Here is a 17738-nt window from a genome sequence, read left to right as displayed (position 1 = left end):
GCTCCTCCAGTAGCTACTGTGTGGCCCCAAGCGAGCTGCTGAATGCTAATAATAGCAGTAAACACCATAGGCGTGCCAGGTTCTGCTTTCAGCACTTTACATATTTTAACTGGTAAGGCAGGTGCTCTTGGTACCACCCCACTTTAGTAAGGAGAAAGAGTCATGCCGTTGGGAAGTAGCAAAGGATGCAAACTCAGGCCTTCAACTCTAGAGTCTGGATCTAAACCGGTGCTTCAAAACCTGGTGGGTTTTTTTTTTTAAGTCCATTTCTAAGCCTCACAGACTAATACTTTATCAACCTGGCTCAGATGTCACAGCGTTGTCACATTGCTATACAAGTTTCTTTTCTCTTTCTTTCCCTCCCTCCCTCCCTCCCTTCCTTCCTTCCTTCCGTCCTTTTTTTGACAGAGTCTTGCTCTGTCACCTGGCTGGGGTATAGTGGCACAATCTCAGCTCACTGCAACCTCCATCTCCCGGGTTCAAATGATTCTTCTGCCTCAGCCTCTGAGTAGCTGGGAGTACAGGGGTGCACCACCGCGCCCAGCTAATTTTTGTTTTTTCTAATAGAGGCGGCATTTCACCATGTTGGCTAGGCTGGTCTTGGACCCCTGACTTCAAATGATCCACCCATTTCAGCCTCCCAAAATGCTGGGATTACAGGCGTGAGCTGCCGCGCCCAGCCAAGTTTCTAAGGCTTCCCTTATCTATTTGGAAGCAGTGCCAGAGCTCGAGGGCCATGCTGCGAGGAGCAATGTTCGAAAGCTCGTAACCTTTTTGTGCCTCAGTTTCCATATTTGTAAAACAGGGTGATGGCACCAGTACCAACCATAGGCTGCAGTCAGGATTAAATGACACACTGTACTGAAAGTTGGCCAGGCTGGCACTGTCACTCTCAGGGCAGCCAGCCAGTCTGTGAACGTCAGGTTTTGCCATCAGGAATAAGAGCCCACGCAGGTGCTGCCCATTCAGATGCCAGTGCAGAACCTGGCAGGGAACGGCCCATGACTTCATGCCTGGGAAGGGCTTTGTAAACTGTAGAGGGCGGTGGCTGTGTGAGCAGGCCTGCTCATTCTCTTGCCCAGCCTGTCTTTCGGAGTCCCAGAAGACCTTGTGTTTCCTTCTTCACTTTGGCACCCAGAGCTGGGGGCATTTGAAGGAGGGAACCCACCAAGGCTCCCAGGGGCAGGCCCTGAGCACTTCAGAGCCAGGACACAGCCGAGCCCGTCCTTGCGTCAGCACAGCGAGGAGGGTGACTCTTGTCTCCTGGATGCTCACACATGAGTGTGTGTGGGCTTCACACAAGAAGCTTCTGGGTGTTTTGGTTTCAGGGGTCGGGGCTAGCATGGGGCGGGGTGGGGGTCCCATTCTTGGACCCAGCCCTTCCCTCTGTGACCCATCTGAGCTGCGTTTGTTTGCTGAGGAGTGGGTCATTCCAGGTGGCAGGATTGTGATCCCAGAAAGAGGTTATCTACACTCTGATGAGGAGAGTTGGATCTTGCACTTCATTTAGGAATGCGGTCTTCTGAGCTACCTGGATGAGTTGTAAAATTTCAGAAAAGAGGTAGCATCTGTGACGAGACTTCTAGAGGCCCAAAGAAGATGCCTTTCCACCTCTCCAGCGTCCTCCTCAGGTCCTGGGGCCCAAGGGACCCTCACAGCCCCACAGGCACTGGGGTTGAGACTGCCCATTTCCTGGCAATCCAGGGGCTCCCATGTGGACAAAGGACTTGAGCTAGAACCTTCTGTGGGACCGGGTCCATTCCCAGCATCTCTGTCCTTCCTCACACCTGATTTCATTACTTTTTCCAAGTGCTCATCCTTTCCCAACTCCTTCATGGGATTTAGATATTTTTAGTGATAGTTAGAACATGCCAAATATTTAGGGGCCCTGGGTGACTCATATTGTATGTGTACATACATTGTGGTATAAAAGCTAAAACTGACCGTTTATCAGAAGCCAGCCCCCAGCTCCAGGTGTATCCCCTTGCATTATCTTATTGAATCTTCTTCCCCATCCTGTGGGGAAGGCAGCTGTTACCCCCATTTTACAGTTGAGAAAACAGAGGCCCTGAGAGATGAAGCAACTTGCCCAACACAGTAGAGCAAAGAGGTGGCCATGCCAATTCTAGAGCTTCCCATTGCTGAGGGGCCCCACCCTGCCTCCATGGCCTGCCCCAAGGGACCTCAACCCCACAGGCAGTCGCACCCCAGGCAGAGGGGATGGAAACCCTCACACTACTAGTCATGGCCAGGCATTTGCTAGTTTTATTATCATCCCCTCTGCTAAAGTCACTTTCGCCCTTGGGTCACACGTGCGTTTGGATTCCAGCATCTGGGACACATGGCCCAGAGCCCACCACCCTGCAGATAGGGCTTCCAAGCTCCTACAGGTCATCCTCTGTGATCCAGATTGGAGAGGAAACTAGTTCCTGCTCTGGGCTGAACCGACCACGTTGGGTACCCTCCCCGCTGACATCCATTGTCCTGCCCTCGAGACCCTCTTCTGTCTCTCCTTCCCAGGCCCCACTGTCCTCTGGTTCTCCTCCCGCCTCTCCTCTACCCTGCATCCAACAGGCTGCCTTGGCCTTCTCCTCTGTGAGCTCCTGGTAATGTGCAGACCCAGGAGCTCCTGGCTGGGATGCCCATCATGCAGCTCCTGCCTTCTCTGAACCTCTTATCTGAGGCGTGCATCTCCCTCCAGCTCGACTGCAGGGTCAAGTGTGGGTACCCGAGCTTCCGCCCCTTGCATAGGTCCTACCCCTCGGCTCACTACATGAAAGTATCGTTGTCAGGTGACTGAGGAAGGCATGGCTTTTCACACCGCTCCTGCCTGCCTCTATGAGAGCCTGTGTGGACGGCAGCATGTGTCTGATGTCTGCGTGTATACACTATCAGCTGATATGCTGCACCAGCCGTCCCTCCCCCCAGGAGATACACGAAGGCATTACGTGAATGAGAGAGGCATTCTTTACTCCTCCTGGCATAAATCCGTACTCGAGCTGGGTGTGTGGGTGACTGCAAAATAAATGTTGATTACAGTAGTGGCTTCGGGAGGCAGCCACTGCCAGGGGCTCTGCTGGCATGGAGGCCCAGGGAGGAGTCATAACGCTGCTGTGAGAACGGAGAGGGCTTGTGCCCAGGCCATACTCTTCGCCTGCCCTCAGACCTCAGCACCTTCCCTACCTCCTGCGCTTCTGTCCGCTTTCCCTTCCTTTCTCCATCTCGTGCTTCCAGCCTGGGCAGGCCCTCCTCTCTGGCTGGGTCTGTGGGGGAAGGGGTCTTCCTAACCAACTTCTCTCTTCTCTAGACCTCCCCATACCCCTCCACCCAACCTTTGGGTAATAGACACCACAGATCATACTCATTTGTCTAATGGGTTCAATTAAACCCCCTAACAACTCCAGGAAGTGAGAACCATTATCTCATACACAGATGAGGAGACTGAGGCACACACAGACCAAGGTATGAGTGATGGGGCCAAACTGCATTCTGACTCTGTGGCCCATGCCCTGAGTTTATCGCCTCCTAACGTGCCCATTTATATGGAAGAACATTCCTGATCCCTTAAATTTGTTTGTTTGTTTTTTTTAAAGCACATTTATTTACTGCTATTTCCTATCTGATACTTTCCACTACTACTTTGTGGTTCTTAATCTTGTCTCTAGCCAAATTGTGAGGTCCTGAGACTGGGGATCTTTGTGCCTCGCCAGCACCCAGCACCAGCCTGGCTGGATGATAGGAACAATAATAATAGCAATCGCACAGGCTGGGGCACGGTGGCTCATGCCTGTAATCCCAGCACTTTGGGAGGCCAAGGTGGGCGGATCACTTGAGGTCAGGAGTTGGAGACCAACCTGGCCAACATGGTGAAACCCCATCTCTACTAAAAATACAAAAATTAGCCGGGTGTGGTGACACACACCTATAGTCCCAGCTACTTGGGAGGCTGAAGCAGAAGAATCTCTTGAACCTCGGAGGCGGAGGTTGCAGTGAGCCAAGATGGCGCCACTGCACTCCAGCCTGGGTGACTCAGCCAGACTCCGTCTCAAAAAAAAAAAAAAAATTAGCAGTCACTCCCAGTAGCTGGATCCTTACTATGCACCAGCCCTTAGGAAACACATCATTTCCCTTATGTCCTTTATCTTAAAAGTACAGGCAGACTAGGAATGGTGGTTCACACCTGTAATCCCAGCACTTTGAGAGGCCAAGGTGGACTGATCACCTGAGGTCAGGAGTTTAAGACCAGCCTGGCCAACATGGCAAAACCCCGCCTCTACTAAAAATACAAAAATTAGCTGGGTGTGGTGGCACGCGCCTGTAATCCCAATTATTTGGGAGGCTGAGGCAGGAGAATTGCTTGAACCAGGGAGGCAGAGGCTGCAGTGAGCTGAGATGGCACCACTGCACTCCAGCCTTGGCAACTTCGTCTCAAAATAATAATAATAATAATAATTAATAAACAAATAAAAGCAGAGGCATTTAAGTTAGACCCAACTCCACTTATTCTCTGGTGTACCTGGTGACCGTGGGTGAATCGCTCAACTCCTGTGCTCTGGTTTCCTCCTCTGTAAATAGGTTTTGTTGTCAAGATTATGTGCTGTATAAAAATGATCTCAATAGGCACAACTCCAGGCTGAAAGGAAGGGTGCAGTGATTAGACCCTTCTCCTGTCACTATACAGACAAGGAAACCAAATCCCAGGGAGGAGGTTGAGACACTTGCCTGAGGGTATGCAGCTCCTAAGTGGCAGAGCTGAGGGTGGAGGACAGGTCTGCTGGGCTGAGAACCATGTACCCCTCCCTCCTACCACTTACAGAGGAAGGGGCTGTCCTTCCCCATTTCCTCCCCACCTCTGCTGCTTCTCATCTCCCCATCCTCAGACCCTGCTCCTGGGGTCCAGGAGGTGCTGAGCCAGCCTTTTAGTGGAGGACTACCAATACCATAGCCTCCTCCCTGGCCTGATCCCTGGCACAGCAATACTTCTCACCTGCAGCCAGACACTCTCACAGCTCGAGGGCTTCTGAAGACCTAGGGCCCCTTTCTTTATCCCCATGTGACATTTTTTTTTTCACAGGGGATCTCTTCTCTTGGTCATTTTGAGATGCTGGGGCCACAACCATAATCGGTTTGCTTCATTTTCTGCAGTCAGTCTCCATTCCCGGATCTTTGTTTCTCCTGTCATTTCTGATCACTCGAGATTAAACACAGCAATGGAGAAGCCAGGAGGAGGCTGAGCTAAGGAGGACTCGGAGTGATGTGACCTCACTCCTCCCAAGAACACAGGAAGAAGAGGAGTAAATGGGGAAGAATGTGATTATAATCGGCTCCAATCCTGCCCTTATCTTTTACTGGCTCTGTGACTTAGACAAATCATAGCTTCTCTAAGCCTCAGTTTGCTCATCTGTAAAATGAAAACTAAAATGTCTATCTTGGGCTGGGTTAAGTGGCTCACGCCTGTAATCACAGCACTTGGGAGGCTGAGGTGGGCAGATCATCTGAGGTCAGGAGTTCGAGACCAGCCTGGCCAACATGGTGAAACCCCATCTCTACTAAAAATACAAAAACACTAGCCAGGTGTGTTGGCGCATGCCTGTAATTCCAGCTACTCAGGAGGCTGAGGCAGGGGAATCACTTGAACCAGGGAGGCGGAGGTTGCAGTGAGCTGAGATCCTGCCACTGCACTCCAGCCTGGGCAACAGAGAGAGACTCTGCCTCATAAGATAATAATCATAAAAATAAAATAAAATGTCTATCTCCCTGGGACAGCCTGTCTCTTGTGCCTGATCCATAATATGAGCTCAGTAAATGATGACTGAAAATAAATTAGAAAGAGCTGGCAACCTTTCATTCTGCCTTAAACTTGGGGCACAGAGTCCCACCTGTGAATTTTGCTTCCTTTACTCAGAGGCAATTTAGGAACATAGAAGAGTGAATTGTGGAGAATTGGTGAACCTCACCATCCTTTTTGGAGTGAGGGAGCTGCGCACCCTGAGCATTTGTTGGGTGCCTCAGCCTGGGGCCAGGCCCTGTGTCTCATTCACACAATGCAAGGTAGGGCCTGAAGAGGCAGCATGGGGCCGTGAATGGTTGGGTTTCCCTGGACAGCAGTGAACTCCTTTTTTTTTTTTTTTTTTGAGACATGGTCTAACTCTGTCACCCGGGCTGGAGTGCAGTGGTGTGATCATGGCTCACTGCAACCTCGACCTCCCAGACTCAAGCCATCCTCCCAGTCAGCGCCCCGAGTAGCTGTTACTACAAGCACGTGCCATATGGCCTGTTAATATTTTGTAGAGATGGGGTTTCACAATATTGCCCAGGGTGGTCTCGAACTCCTGAGCTCAAGTGATCCTCCCGCCTTGGCCTCCCAAAGTGCTGGGATTATAGTTGTGAGCCACTGCGCCAGTCAGCAGTGAATTCCTGCCTGGGGCTGGTCATGGGGGATTTCTGCACCTGGCCACCCCCTGTTCTAGATCCTGCCCTTGCTTCATCCTGAGGGAGGTGCTGGCTTCTCCCCTATCCTGACCTCAGGGAAGCAGGGCCAGACTCTCTGGGATGCCTCCTCCCAGGGAGCCCCCCCCAACACACACTTCCCACCCGTGTGTTTTCTTCCTCCCCTCCCTAGGTGAGGTCAATAGAGAAGCTTCCCTGTGGCAGGCAGGGGTCCATTCTGGGGTTTGTCTCCCCTCTCCTGGCCCCCGTGGGGAGTCTGACCCTTAGAGATGACGGAGAGAGAGAAGGCCGGGACTGATCTGGAGAAGCCCTGGCTGATGGAATGGGGTTTCTTTTTCCCTCCTTTCTTCCTTCTTTTCTTTTTTTTTTTTAAGCAAGAGATAAATAAATGTCACCCTGAGATGACAAGAGAACATTGAAGGAGATAAAAGGAGAGTAAAAGGGAGCGAGAGAGCAGAGGCAGAGGACAGAGGGGGATTTGGACTGTACACTGTGATGAGGGGAGAGATGAAAGAGGGAAGAAAGAGATGAGATGGGAAGGCAGGACTGAGTGGCGGAGCGGAGGATGGGGTTGCCACGGAAACCGAAGGAGGGGAGGAATGGAGGGAGAGGAAGATGGGATGGAGAAGGCGGAGGGTTTGGTGCAGGAGGGGTCTGAGGCGAGGCTTGGTGAGGAGGAAGGGAAGCCATGAGGGGCTCCCAGGTGTGAATTAGGCCCCGGTGTGGGAAAACAGGTTGGCACAGGAGGAAGACAAGACCCAGAAAGCCCATCCCTGGCAGCTGAGGTAGAGAGGGCTGGGTCTCGGCCCTGGCCTGCTCTATCCTGCCTGCGGGGAACTGCCTCAGTTTCCACGTCTGTATAGTGGAAATGGTACGCCCCATCCCAGAGGACTGCCCTGAGGGCTAGAAATGGTGTGCTTTCATCCCAGGCCCTGATGAAGTTCAAGCCCAGTGAATGGTCCTGTTGTTACTTCCTTTGCTTCTTATCTTTGTCCCCTTGAACTTGTGAGCCGAAGTTGCGTCTGTTTTTCCCGTTACCTAAAGCTGGTGACCTCTGGGTCCAGGATAGTGTACTTGTTTGGGGAACAGATGTGCTTCTTTGCTTCCGGACTTGGAGGAAAGATGTGGAGCCCTCTGGAAACATGAGGCCTGCTGTCCCTCCCCCTCAGAACAGGAACTGGCCCTAAAGCTCAGGGAAAAGAGGCGGGCAGGGTCTATCTGGCTGCTGTCCAAAGCTGGGCTTAGCAAGGGGCCTCTTTTTTCTTTGCCCTTGAATATGGGTGTTCTCAAAAGGGCAACAATTTATTCTATCTGTGTGCTCTGCTAGGGATGCAGTAGTGAGCAAACAGGCAAGGTCTCTGCCCTTGGAGAGTGTAATCTAACTGGGATGTCAGAATCTAACTGGGATGGTAGCTATTAGGCAAGTAATTCTATAAATAAATAAATCATTCACAAATGATTACAAGTTAAAATAAGGTCCAGGAAGGAAAAGTATGAAACTTGAGACTGCTCAGGACCTGGGGTCTAGACCTGGTCAGGGTGGGGCACGGGGTCAGGGCAAGCTTCCTGAGGAAGTGATACCTGGGCTGAAAGCTGAAGGGAGAAGAATGAGGAAGAGCATTCCAGGTAGGGGACAGCATATGTGAAGAGGTCGTGTGCAGGCAAGGTCTATTAAAGAACATGGATGAAGTCCATGTGGCTTCACATGGAGAGAGGGGACAGCACGCTGTGGACTTGTCATGGAGGCAGGGACCAACCAGGCAAGTTCTGGAGGCCTTTGGTGAGCTGTTTGGCTTGATTGCAAGAGCAATGGGAGGTGACTGGGATGTGGAGCAGGTGGGATGTCGTGACCGATTGGTACAAGCACAAGGCTTGCTTCAGTCTTCTCTCTTTTGACTGATTATTAGCATCCTAGGGCAAGGGTACGTGGCAGAACTCTTGAGAGCTCAAAACATTTCCATCAGGTGGGTTGAATGGTGGAAATTCCTTGCCCCATACAATTTCCTGTGCACACCTTCACGGCCTCCACACAGTAGAAGGTAAACACCCTGGTGGGAGAGCCTGAGTTGGGGGGTGACCCCCATGTTTGACATGGATGGAAGGAAACACAAGGAGTCAAGAGCTCCAGAGGCATGGTGGCTCACGCCTGTAATCCCAGCACTTTGGGAGGCCGAGGCGGGCAGCTCACCTGAGGTCAGGAGTTCAAGACCAGCCTGGGAAACACAGTGAAACCCCATCTCTACTAAAAGAATACAAAAATTAGCCAGGCATGGTGGTGCACACCTGTAATCCTAGCTACTTGGGAGGCTGAGGCAGGAGAATCGCTCTGTTACTGGAGGTTGCAGTGGGCCAAGATCACACCACTACCTTCCAGCCTGGGCAACAGAGCAAGGCTCCGTCTAAAGAAAAAAAAGCCAGACGCAGTGGTCACGCCTATAATCCCAGCACTTTGGAGGCCGAGGCGGGCAGCTCACCTGAGGTCAGGAGTTCAAGACCAGCCTGGGAAACACAGTGAACCCCATCTCTACTAAAAGAATACAAAAATTAGCCAGGCATGGTGGTGCACACCTGTAATCCTAGCTACTTGGGAGGCTGAGGCAGGAGAATCGCTCTGCTACTGGAGGTTGCAGTGGGCCAAGATCACACCACTACCTTCCAGCCTGGGCAACAGAGCAAGGCTCCGTCTAAAGAAAAAAAAGCCAGACGCAGTGGTCACGCCTATAATCCCAGCACTTTGGGAGGCCGAGGCGGGTGGATCTCCTGAGGTCGGGAGTTTGAGACCAGCCTGACCAACATGGAGAAACCCTGTCTCTACGAAAAATACAAAAAAAATTAGCTGGGCTGTGGTGGCTCATGCCTGTAATCCCAGCTACTCTGGAGGCTGAGGCAGGAGAATCGATTGAATCCGGAAGGCAGAGGTTGCGGTGAGCCGAGATCACACCATTGCACTCCAGCCCAGGCAACGAGAGCAAAACTCAGTCTCAAAAAAAAAAAAATCAAGAGCTCCAGATTAGTCCTCAGTGAGGGGTGGGGGCCTTGGGGTCTTTGTTTCCATATCTGTAAAATGATGGCATTGGACAGGAGAGTCCCCAAAGTTCCTTTCAGCCCTGCCGGTGAAGATTCTAAGACCCAGAGCCAAAGTGGCTGAAGCAAAGGGTCTTCAGCAAGGCCACCATCCTGCCACGGGAGAGCCAAGCGTCCCTCCCTTGCAATAAAGAAACACGCATGCGTTTACTGGGCATGTGAGCTTCGAGGTGGGAGGATCAGGCCCATGGCTTCTGGGATCCTGGTGTCTTCAGATCACAGGCGGCGCATTACTCCTGTACTTAGCATCAAAGAAAACCTACCATGGGCTTTTTATGCAGCTCTGCAGGCAGCTCAGCATTTGCCCACAGTAATTTGTGCAGCAGACGCCCTGTTAGTTTAGGCAGGCTCATTTCTATAAGAACCAGAGGCCCACCCAACTCACCTCAGGGCTAACGGAGGTTGATTTCCAGCGAGGGTCCCCCAGGTTAGGGGCAGGGGCCGGGCACCATCTGGAATCCAGGTGCCTTCTGGAATCAGCGTTCCCTTGGGCTCTCCTCAGACACCCACCCCGCCACCACCACTTGCCCAGGCTCTCTGCCCCTTCGCGTTTTGGCCTCACTCTACCCCATGGCGCTCCTTTGTGTGTTCTTTGCCCATCTGCTCCTGTGGCTGATGGACGACTGAGGCTTAATGCAGAGCCATGTTTCCAAGAGAGGAAAGTTTGGCTCAAGTTCTTTCAGGGGATGGGGAGGGCCAGGCCATGGGTCTGGGCCCAACTTCTGTATGAACTGCCCTAGATGGTGGGGGTGTGCTATGCTTGGAGGTATGCTATGCTATGCCAGGGGTGGAAGTGGGGCAGCTGCCATCAGGGGAAGGTGAGGAAGAAGGCACCTGGTGTGGGGAGGGGCCTCCCGCTTGATTTACCAGGCAAGGCCAGGTCACTGATAGTATGCATCAACTCTTGCTAATTAATTTCAAGAGGCCGGGCACAGTGGCTCACGCCTGTAATCCCAGCACTTTGGGAGGCCAAGCTGGGTGGATCACTTGAGCCCAGAAGTTTGAGACCAGCCTGGGTAACATGGCGAAACACCGTCTCTACTAAAAAATCCAAAAATTAGCCAGGCGTGGTGGCGCACTCCTGTAGTCCCAGCTACTCAGGAGGCTGAGGCACGAGAATCGCTTGAACCCAGAAGGTGGAGGTTGCGGTGAGCTGAGATCATGCCACTGCACTCCAGCCTGGGTGACAGAGCAAGACTAAATAATAATAATAATTTGGAGAATCAGAATCACTTGAGAAGCCTCTAGAAAATCCTGTGTCCAAGCCCTGAACCCAGAGATTCTGGTTTAACTGGTCTAGAGTGAGACCCCGGTATTGGCATTCTAATCAAACAATACCAGTTCTGGAACTCTGTGGACCCGGAGTCTCTGTCTTCACAAGAGTTTGTGTCTGAGAAGTCACATCAGAATAGTTCAGGCCTTGCCATGGGGGCTCCACTCCTCATTTCCTTGGGTTTTAGGATCACTGTGACCTCTTAGAGGAGGGAGATCCTCACACAGGGGCCACCCTGTGGCAGTCAGGCCCACCTCAGCCCTCAGCTTATAGAAGCAGAGGCATGGCTCCCAGGTCAGGTGTAGGTGCACCTGGGCCTGGGGGGTGGATCAAGAGAGCTACCGTTGTCAGAGCAGGCCCTGTAGGAGGGGCTCTCTCTCCTGGGAGGGCGTCAGGTGAGAAAGAACTCAGCGCTCCTGGGCCTGAGCTCCTGGAGACTCTGCCATTAGGGGAAGGCAAGGAAGAAGGTACCTGGGGTGGGGAGGGCCTTCTGGCTTGATTCACCAGACAAGGTCAGGTCACTGAGATTGTGTCTGTTCTTGCTAATTAATTTGGAGAGGCCCTTCCCTATGCTGCCTGGAGACCACCCCAAGGAGGAGGCAGGACTGTCCTGGGAATGAGGTGCACAGAGAAGAGCAAAGCCTTGGTAGAACTCTCAGGCAAGGATTTACCTCTCCATTTCACTTACTGCATTCAGTCTTGGTCCCTTGGTGACTGTCAGCTTCCTTCTCTTCCCTTTTCTGTACCCTGTTGTCTTTCTCTAGAGACACTCCCCCGCTGGGCCCCCTCTGTTCCTCTGCAGTCACTCTATGGGGGGGCCTGGCTGTGGGGGGAGATGATCCACAGTGTGATCGTATCAGTCAGGGTTCTAGAGAGAAATAGAACCAGTAGGAGATACTATATATATATACACACATATATATATACACACACACACACACACAACATACGTACACATACACACACATATATATACAGAGAGGTCTCTTTTAAGGAATTGGCTCCTGTGATTGTGGGGGCTGGCAAGTCCAAAATCTGCAGGGCATACCTGGGGGCTGGAAACTCAGGCAAGATTCATATGTCAAGGCAGAATTCTTTCTCTGGGAAACCTCAGTGTTTGTCCTTAAGGCCTTCAACTGATTGTTTGATGCCCACCCACATTATGGAGAGTCACCTGCTTTTCTTAAAGTCAACCAATTGTAAATGTGGGTCACATCTACAAGATACCTTCATAGCAACATCTAGCTTAGCCAAGCACACAGCCGGGCACCATAGCTTAGCCAAGATGACGCACAAGATTTACCATCACAGTGATGGTCTCAGGCTGGGAGAATGGTCCTCATCCTGCCCTCGTGTACTTCAAGGGAGGCAGTGCCTGCACTAAATCCTCAAAGATGATGGGAAATTCACCCAGTTCGAGGGAAGGGCAGTCCTGGCAGGGCAATCAGCCTGTGCAGAGGCCCCGAGGTAGGGAACATCGGTGAGTTGGGGGCAGAGGGGCCATGGAGCCTGCCTGGGAGCCATCTTGGCCAGCAAATGAAGGCATGGGCAGTGCATCCCACCTACCAAAAGGCTGTGGGGGCTGCAGGGCTGGAGACCTGCATTCTAGTCCTTACTCCCTCACTGTCTCACTGTGTGACCTTGGACCATTCCCTTCCCCTCCCTGGGTCTCAGTTTCCTTATCTGTTAACAGGGCTGGGCACGGTGCACATCATGGTGGTTTGTGGGTTGGTGGCCCTGTGTCAGGGGCCCAGCCACCAGAGGCAGGGCTCAGTGAATCTGTCCATAGAGAAAGGGGAACAAAGGCAGAGACAGGATCCCAGGAGGAAGAGACTCTGGAGCTTCCCCTGCCCCTCCCCTGTGCAGGCGGCAGCTCCCTGGGCCCCTGGCTCCTGAGGCCTGTGGGCTGGGCAGAAGTGAGACTGTGGCAAGGGGCCCCGAGGTGTGCACAGGCCTCCCAGCTCTCGCTTCCTCTTCCCTTCTGCGCATGCGAGTAGAGTTTCCCTTGAAGCCTCCTGCGAGGAGGACAACAGGGGAAACCAAGAGGCTGGTTTCCTTAGGCGGTGAAATCCCATGCATGTTTTTCATAGCTGTGTACAGGCCTGGAACTTCCTCTTCTCCTCCCACCTGGTTACCTGTCCCACCCACTCCAGCTTCAGCCTCTTCAGCCCCAGGGCCCTGGACTCCGAGGGGCAAAAGGCCCCTCGTCACATCCTGGAGGACTTGAATGCCAGACCCAGGGTCAGGAGTCCCCTCCCTGCTCTTGCTCTGTTGGGTCCTGAACTGCCTCCATGGGACCCAGCCCTCAGTCCTGTCCCCACTCCACCCCCATATTGCAGCCCCCACGTCCCAGAGATCCTGGTGCTTCATGTGGACTGATCTCATACAAGTCAACTCCCCAAGGGTGAGAACTTTAATTTGCCCCTTCTATGTACCCACAAGCAAGCACCTAATAGGTGCTTAGTAAATGTGCATTAAATCAGTGGCTCAAGCCTGGCATAGTGGCTTATGCCTGTCATCCCAGCACTTTGGGAGGCCAAGGTGAGAAGATCACTTGACCCCAGAAGTTCAAGACCAGCCTGGGCAACTTAGCAAGACTCCACCTCTACAGAAACAATGTAAAATTAGACAGGTGTGGTATCATATGCCTTTAGTCCCACTTACTTGGGAGGCTGAGGCGGGAGGATCGCCTGAGCCCAGAAGTTTGAGGCTGCAGTGAGCTATGATGGCACCACTGCACTCCAGCCTGGACAACAGAGGAAGACCCATCTCTTAAAAAAATAAAAAGTCAGGCCGGGTGTGGTAGCTCACGCCTGTAATCCCAGCACTTTGGGAGGCCGAGGCAGGTGGATCACCTGAGGTCAGGAGTTCGAGACCAGCCTGGCCAACATGGCAAAACCTTGTCTCTATTAAAAATATAAAAAATTAGCCGGGCATGGTGGTGGGCACCTGTAATCCCAGCTACTTTGGAGGCTGAGGCAGGAGAATTGCTTGAACCCAGGAGGCAGAGGTTGCAGTGATCCAATATCACACCACTGCACTCCAGCCTGGGCAACAGAGTGAGACTCTGTCTCAAAAAAATAAATAAATAAATAAAAAGTCAGAGGTTCAGCTCAGGGCTGGAGACTGCAGTCTCTGAGCAACCTGGTAATTCAAGGCCAAGGTGAGGGAGACAACAGGCAAACCTGTCCTTCCAGCATAAGTTCGAGGCACTGCTGAGGCTGTGTCAGGGAGCATGGGCTCACTGGGCCCTCAGGAAATAGTCATCAAATTACATTGATCAGGGGTACTTGGTGATGTCCCACGCCTGGCCTGGCAGAAGCCCCAGACTTCTGTCTGTTGGTTGTTTGTTTGTTTTTTCTTTATTTCTATACTTTTGTTTTGTTTTGTTTTTTGAGACAGAGTTTCACTCCAGTCACCCAGGCTGGAGTGCAATGGCGTGATCTCAGCTCACTGCAACCTCCGCCTCCCGGGCTCAAGCGATTCTCCTGCCTCAGCCTCCTGAATATCTAGGGCTACAGGCATGCCACCATGCTTAGCTAATTTTTGCATTTTTTTTTTTTTTTTTTTGTAGAGACGAGAGCTCATCATGTTACCCACGCTGGTCACAAACTCCTGAGCTCAAGTGGTCCGCCTGCCTTGGCCTCCCAAAGTGCTGGGATTACAGGTGTGAGCCACTGCACCCACCCTTCAGTTGGTGTTTGAGATCTCCCTAGTGGTGGGAATTAGTCAGAGTATCCAGGTGGCCACAAGGTCCTGTTGGTTCTTCCTTCAAAATGGCTCCTGTTGTGCCAGACCAGGTTTTGGGTGTCTTCACCTACTCTCTGCCCTGAGATCTGTGTCCCAAGGGACACCAGCCACCCTGATCCCACCCGATCCTCCCCTGCTCCTAGAGCAGGGGTGTGATGGGGTCCCCATGAGAGGACAGGAGCACTCTTGTGAGCAGTGTGGGATGAGAGGAGGTGCTGTCACAGCTTGGGGAAGGGACCCTGGCAACCAGCAGGTAGGTCAATAGTTTGCCCGCCTCCGCGTTCCAAGTAGGCTCTTGTGCCCATTTTACAGATCAGGAAACAGACACGTGGAGGAGGCCAGGTGACTTGCCCAGCCTTTACAGGACCCATGAGGCAAAGCCATAGAAGTCACAGTGAGAGATTCCAGAGCTCTGAGGAGCCTGTGTCTCTGCTTGGGTGGGGAAGGTCCCCTGCCGGCCCCCAGACGATGAGTCTTTGTTCCCTCCCCAGGGGCTGGCCTGGCCCTCAGGCCTGGGAGATGGAGGTGCCGAGCCCTGGGAAATAGGGCAGTCCTGGGCTTCTGGTGTCACTGCACGCCCCTCCCCCTCCCGCCTTTGTTTCTTGGCCTCCACAGCCTCATTCTCTCTCCCTCCCCCTCACTCAGGCTCCTCCTCTGCTCCCCCTTCCCTGTCTCTTCATTTCTTCTCTCTCTCTCCCTTTCTCTCTCTCTGATATGGCTTCCCTTCCCCCACTCCCAGCACAACTACAATCAGGCAGCTCATCTGCGTCTCTATTTCCCCGCCTTTCACATTGACTTTCTCCCTACCCTGGGGACCAAGGGCATCCTGGTGGGAGGCCACGCCACATCCCAGCCAGTGGACGCCCCTCATCTCGCCAGCCTGGGGCAGTCTGAGCTCCCCTTTCTCCTGGACCTGGGGGGAGCTTTTGTTCTGAGTCCTCAGCACAAGTGGTGGAAGAGGCCCTGCTCTAAGAAGGGAGGGGCCCCAGTAGGGCCCCAGGCAGATGACAGAGGGGCCTTGGGGTGGGTGGGGAGGCAGCCCTGGCACACAGGTGACACACACCTGGCAGGCTCTCTTCCTGCCCTGGACGGCCCTGTGCCAGGACATAAACAGAAGGGTTTAGCCTGGGAGATGGAACCAGAGCGGGTGAGGAGACACGAGCCACAATGCTGGCCCAGGAGGAAGAAGAACAGAGCGATACCGGGGCTCCCCACTCCTCATTTCCGTGTGTCATAGGCAGGCAGAACACACATGCGAAACACAGGTAAATTAGATTCCCTCCTCAGCAGAGCCCCTTCTGCACACACGCACGCAGAGCCTGCCTGGCGTCCCCAGTGAACAAGACAACATGGACACAGGGCCTGCCCCCATAAGCCCCACAAAGTGAGCATTACAGGGTGGTGTGTGTTCTACTCAAGCAAGTGTCCAGGCCAGTGTAAAAGAAAGCATGGGGCCAACTGCCCAGGTGGGCGGTGGCTCAATGAAGACTTCTAGTAGAAGGAGAGACCCCAGTTCCCCGAACCGGCTGAGGCCCTGGACCAGCCAGCCAGGAAGGAGCCCAAGGCTTCATGTTGCAGTTTGCCCAGGTCTTGCCTATGTGCCCCTGCTGGCCCGTAGTGACCCAGGACAGCTCCTGAGAACTGAGGAGCTGGGCTCAGATGTGACCTCTGCAGGTGCATAGCTGCAGGAGCACAGATGGGACCCGCTGTGGGGCTAGACGGGCCTGGCTGCAGACCCAGCTCTCCCTTCATTGATGAGGCACTCGAGAGTATGTTACTCAAGCCTGGGTTTCCTGGGGCATGAGGTGGGGAGCGCACTACCCCACCCCTGCCCCCCGGGTTGTTTCTAGTATTAAATGACTCACTGGGGACCTGGTAACTCTCTGTAATGAGAAGCTGTAGCTCTTCCGTGGTGTTCGTCGTCAGTTGTTGGCAGCTCTCTGTGCCGCTCTCCTGTCCACACTTAGGCACAAACCCTCAAGAGCAAGGACTCTGGGTTAGTCCCTTTCTATAGCCAAGCACAGGCTCCTGAGACAGATGCACCTTCTCAAGTCCAAACTACCTGTTCATATGGGAAGGGGTTTGCTTCTGGTGTCCTGGTGTGACTATAAGGAATGGCTCCTTGTAGAAGGGGTCCTGGTGTGGACAGTCAGCTCCATGGTTACCCTTGCTGTAGGGAACCACATTTCAGCTCCCATGGGCAGTTCGTTGGCTGACATTTTTGCCCTCTCCTCGCCTCTAAAGCAGTGTTAACTGTTTCCTTGTGCCCGCGCTCGAGGTTGGCAGGAGGGGGCTGATGCCTGGTATTAGGCTGCAGGGGAAAGGAGAGGAAAGGGAACTAATGACACTGACATTCTCATCTCACTGTCCCATGAGTCAGGAGCCTTTTCCCTCCATAGAGATGAGAATCACCTGATGTCACACGGCTAGTAGACAGCAGGGCCTAGACTGAACTCAGCATCCAGGGCCAAGGGGGAAGCACTGGCTTGGCCACTGATGCTCAGTTCCTCCTTCTTGCTGGTCCTGCCTTTGAGGAAGTTTACAAAAACTGCTGAACACATCATTTGCCCAAACCCCACAACAGACAGGAGGGTTGCCACTGGGTGCTGTGTCAGACAGACCATAGTGACAGGAGGCAGCCACATTCCTCAGCGTGCTCTACAAACCTGACAGTGGCTGGAGGGCACTGGGGGTGGCTGTGGTGGGCCCCGAGGGGCAGGACCCCTACCTCATTCACCTTGCTGTCTCCAAGCACAAGCCCTAACCCATAGCAGGGATTTAGCAGCTATTTATTGTACAAATGAATGAATGAGTTCTCAGTCTCTAGCAGTTGTCCTCAGAATCACTTAAGCTTTGCTGAATTTGGGGCCCAAGAATGGAAACATCTCTTGGCTCTGTGACTTTTTTCAGAAAAGGCTTCTCCCAGAGATCTGGGCAGATAATAATGGGTTTTTTTTGTTCGTTTGTTTGGGTTTTTTTTTTTTTTTTTTTTTTTCCTTTGAGACAGAGTCTTGCTGTGACGCCCAGGCTGGAATGCAATGGTGTGATCTCTGCTCGCTGCAACCTCCGCCTCCTGGGTTCAAGTGACTCTCCTGCCTTAGACTCCCAAGTAACTGGGATTATAGGCACTTGCCACCACGCCCGGCTAATTTTTGTATTTTTAGTAGAGATGGGGTTTCAC

General features: G+C 52.9%; 1 protein-coding gene across 7 annotated transcripts in view; it reads left to right on the top strand.

The window, feature by feature from the left end:
- ZNF710 (zinc finger protein 710) overlaps window positions 1-17738 on the top strand; it is an 80256-nt gene that overhangs the window by 45210 nt on the left and 17308 nt on the right. The window contains exon 1 of one of the 7 annotated variants that reach the window (XM_033189021.1): window positions 14530-15822. The exons of the other annotated variants lie outside the window; for them this stretch is intronic. Within the exon in view, the coding sequence (XP_033044912.1) occupies window positions 15725-15822 (98 nt within the window). The 5' untranslated portion in view covers window positions 14530-15724. Of the gene's footprint in view, window positions 1-14529; window positions 15823-17738 lie in introns of those variants that run through there. 7 annotated transcript variants of the gene reach the window in all.

The sequence above is a fragment of the Trachypithecus francoisi genome, unplaced genomic scaffold (genome assembly GCF_009764315.1).
Source record: "Trachypithecus francoisi isolate TF-2019V2 unplaced genomic scaffold, Tfra_2.0 Lachesis_group3, whole genome shotgun sequence".
In the NCBI taxonomy this organism is placed as follows: domain Eukaryota; kingdom Metazoa; phylum Chordata; class Mammalia; order Primates; family Cercopithecidae; genus Trachypithecus; species Trachypithecus francoisi.
Note: the sequence above shows the minus strand (reverse complement) of the source record. Positions and strands in the feature narration are given on the sequence as shown.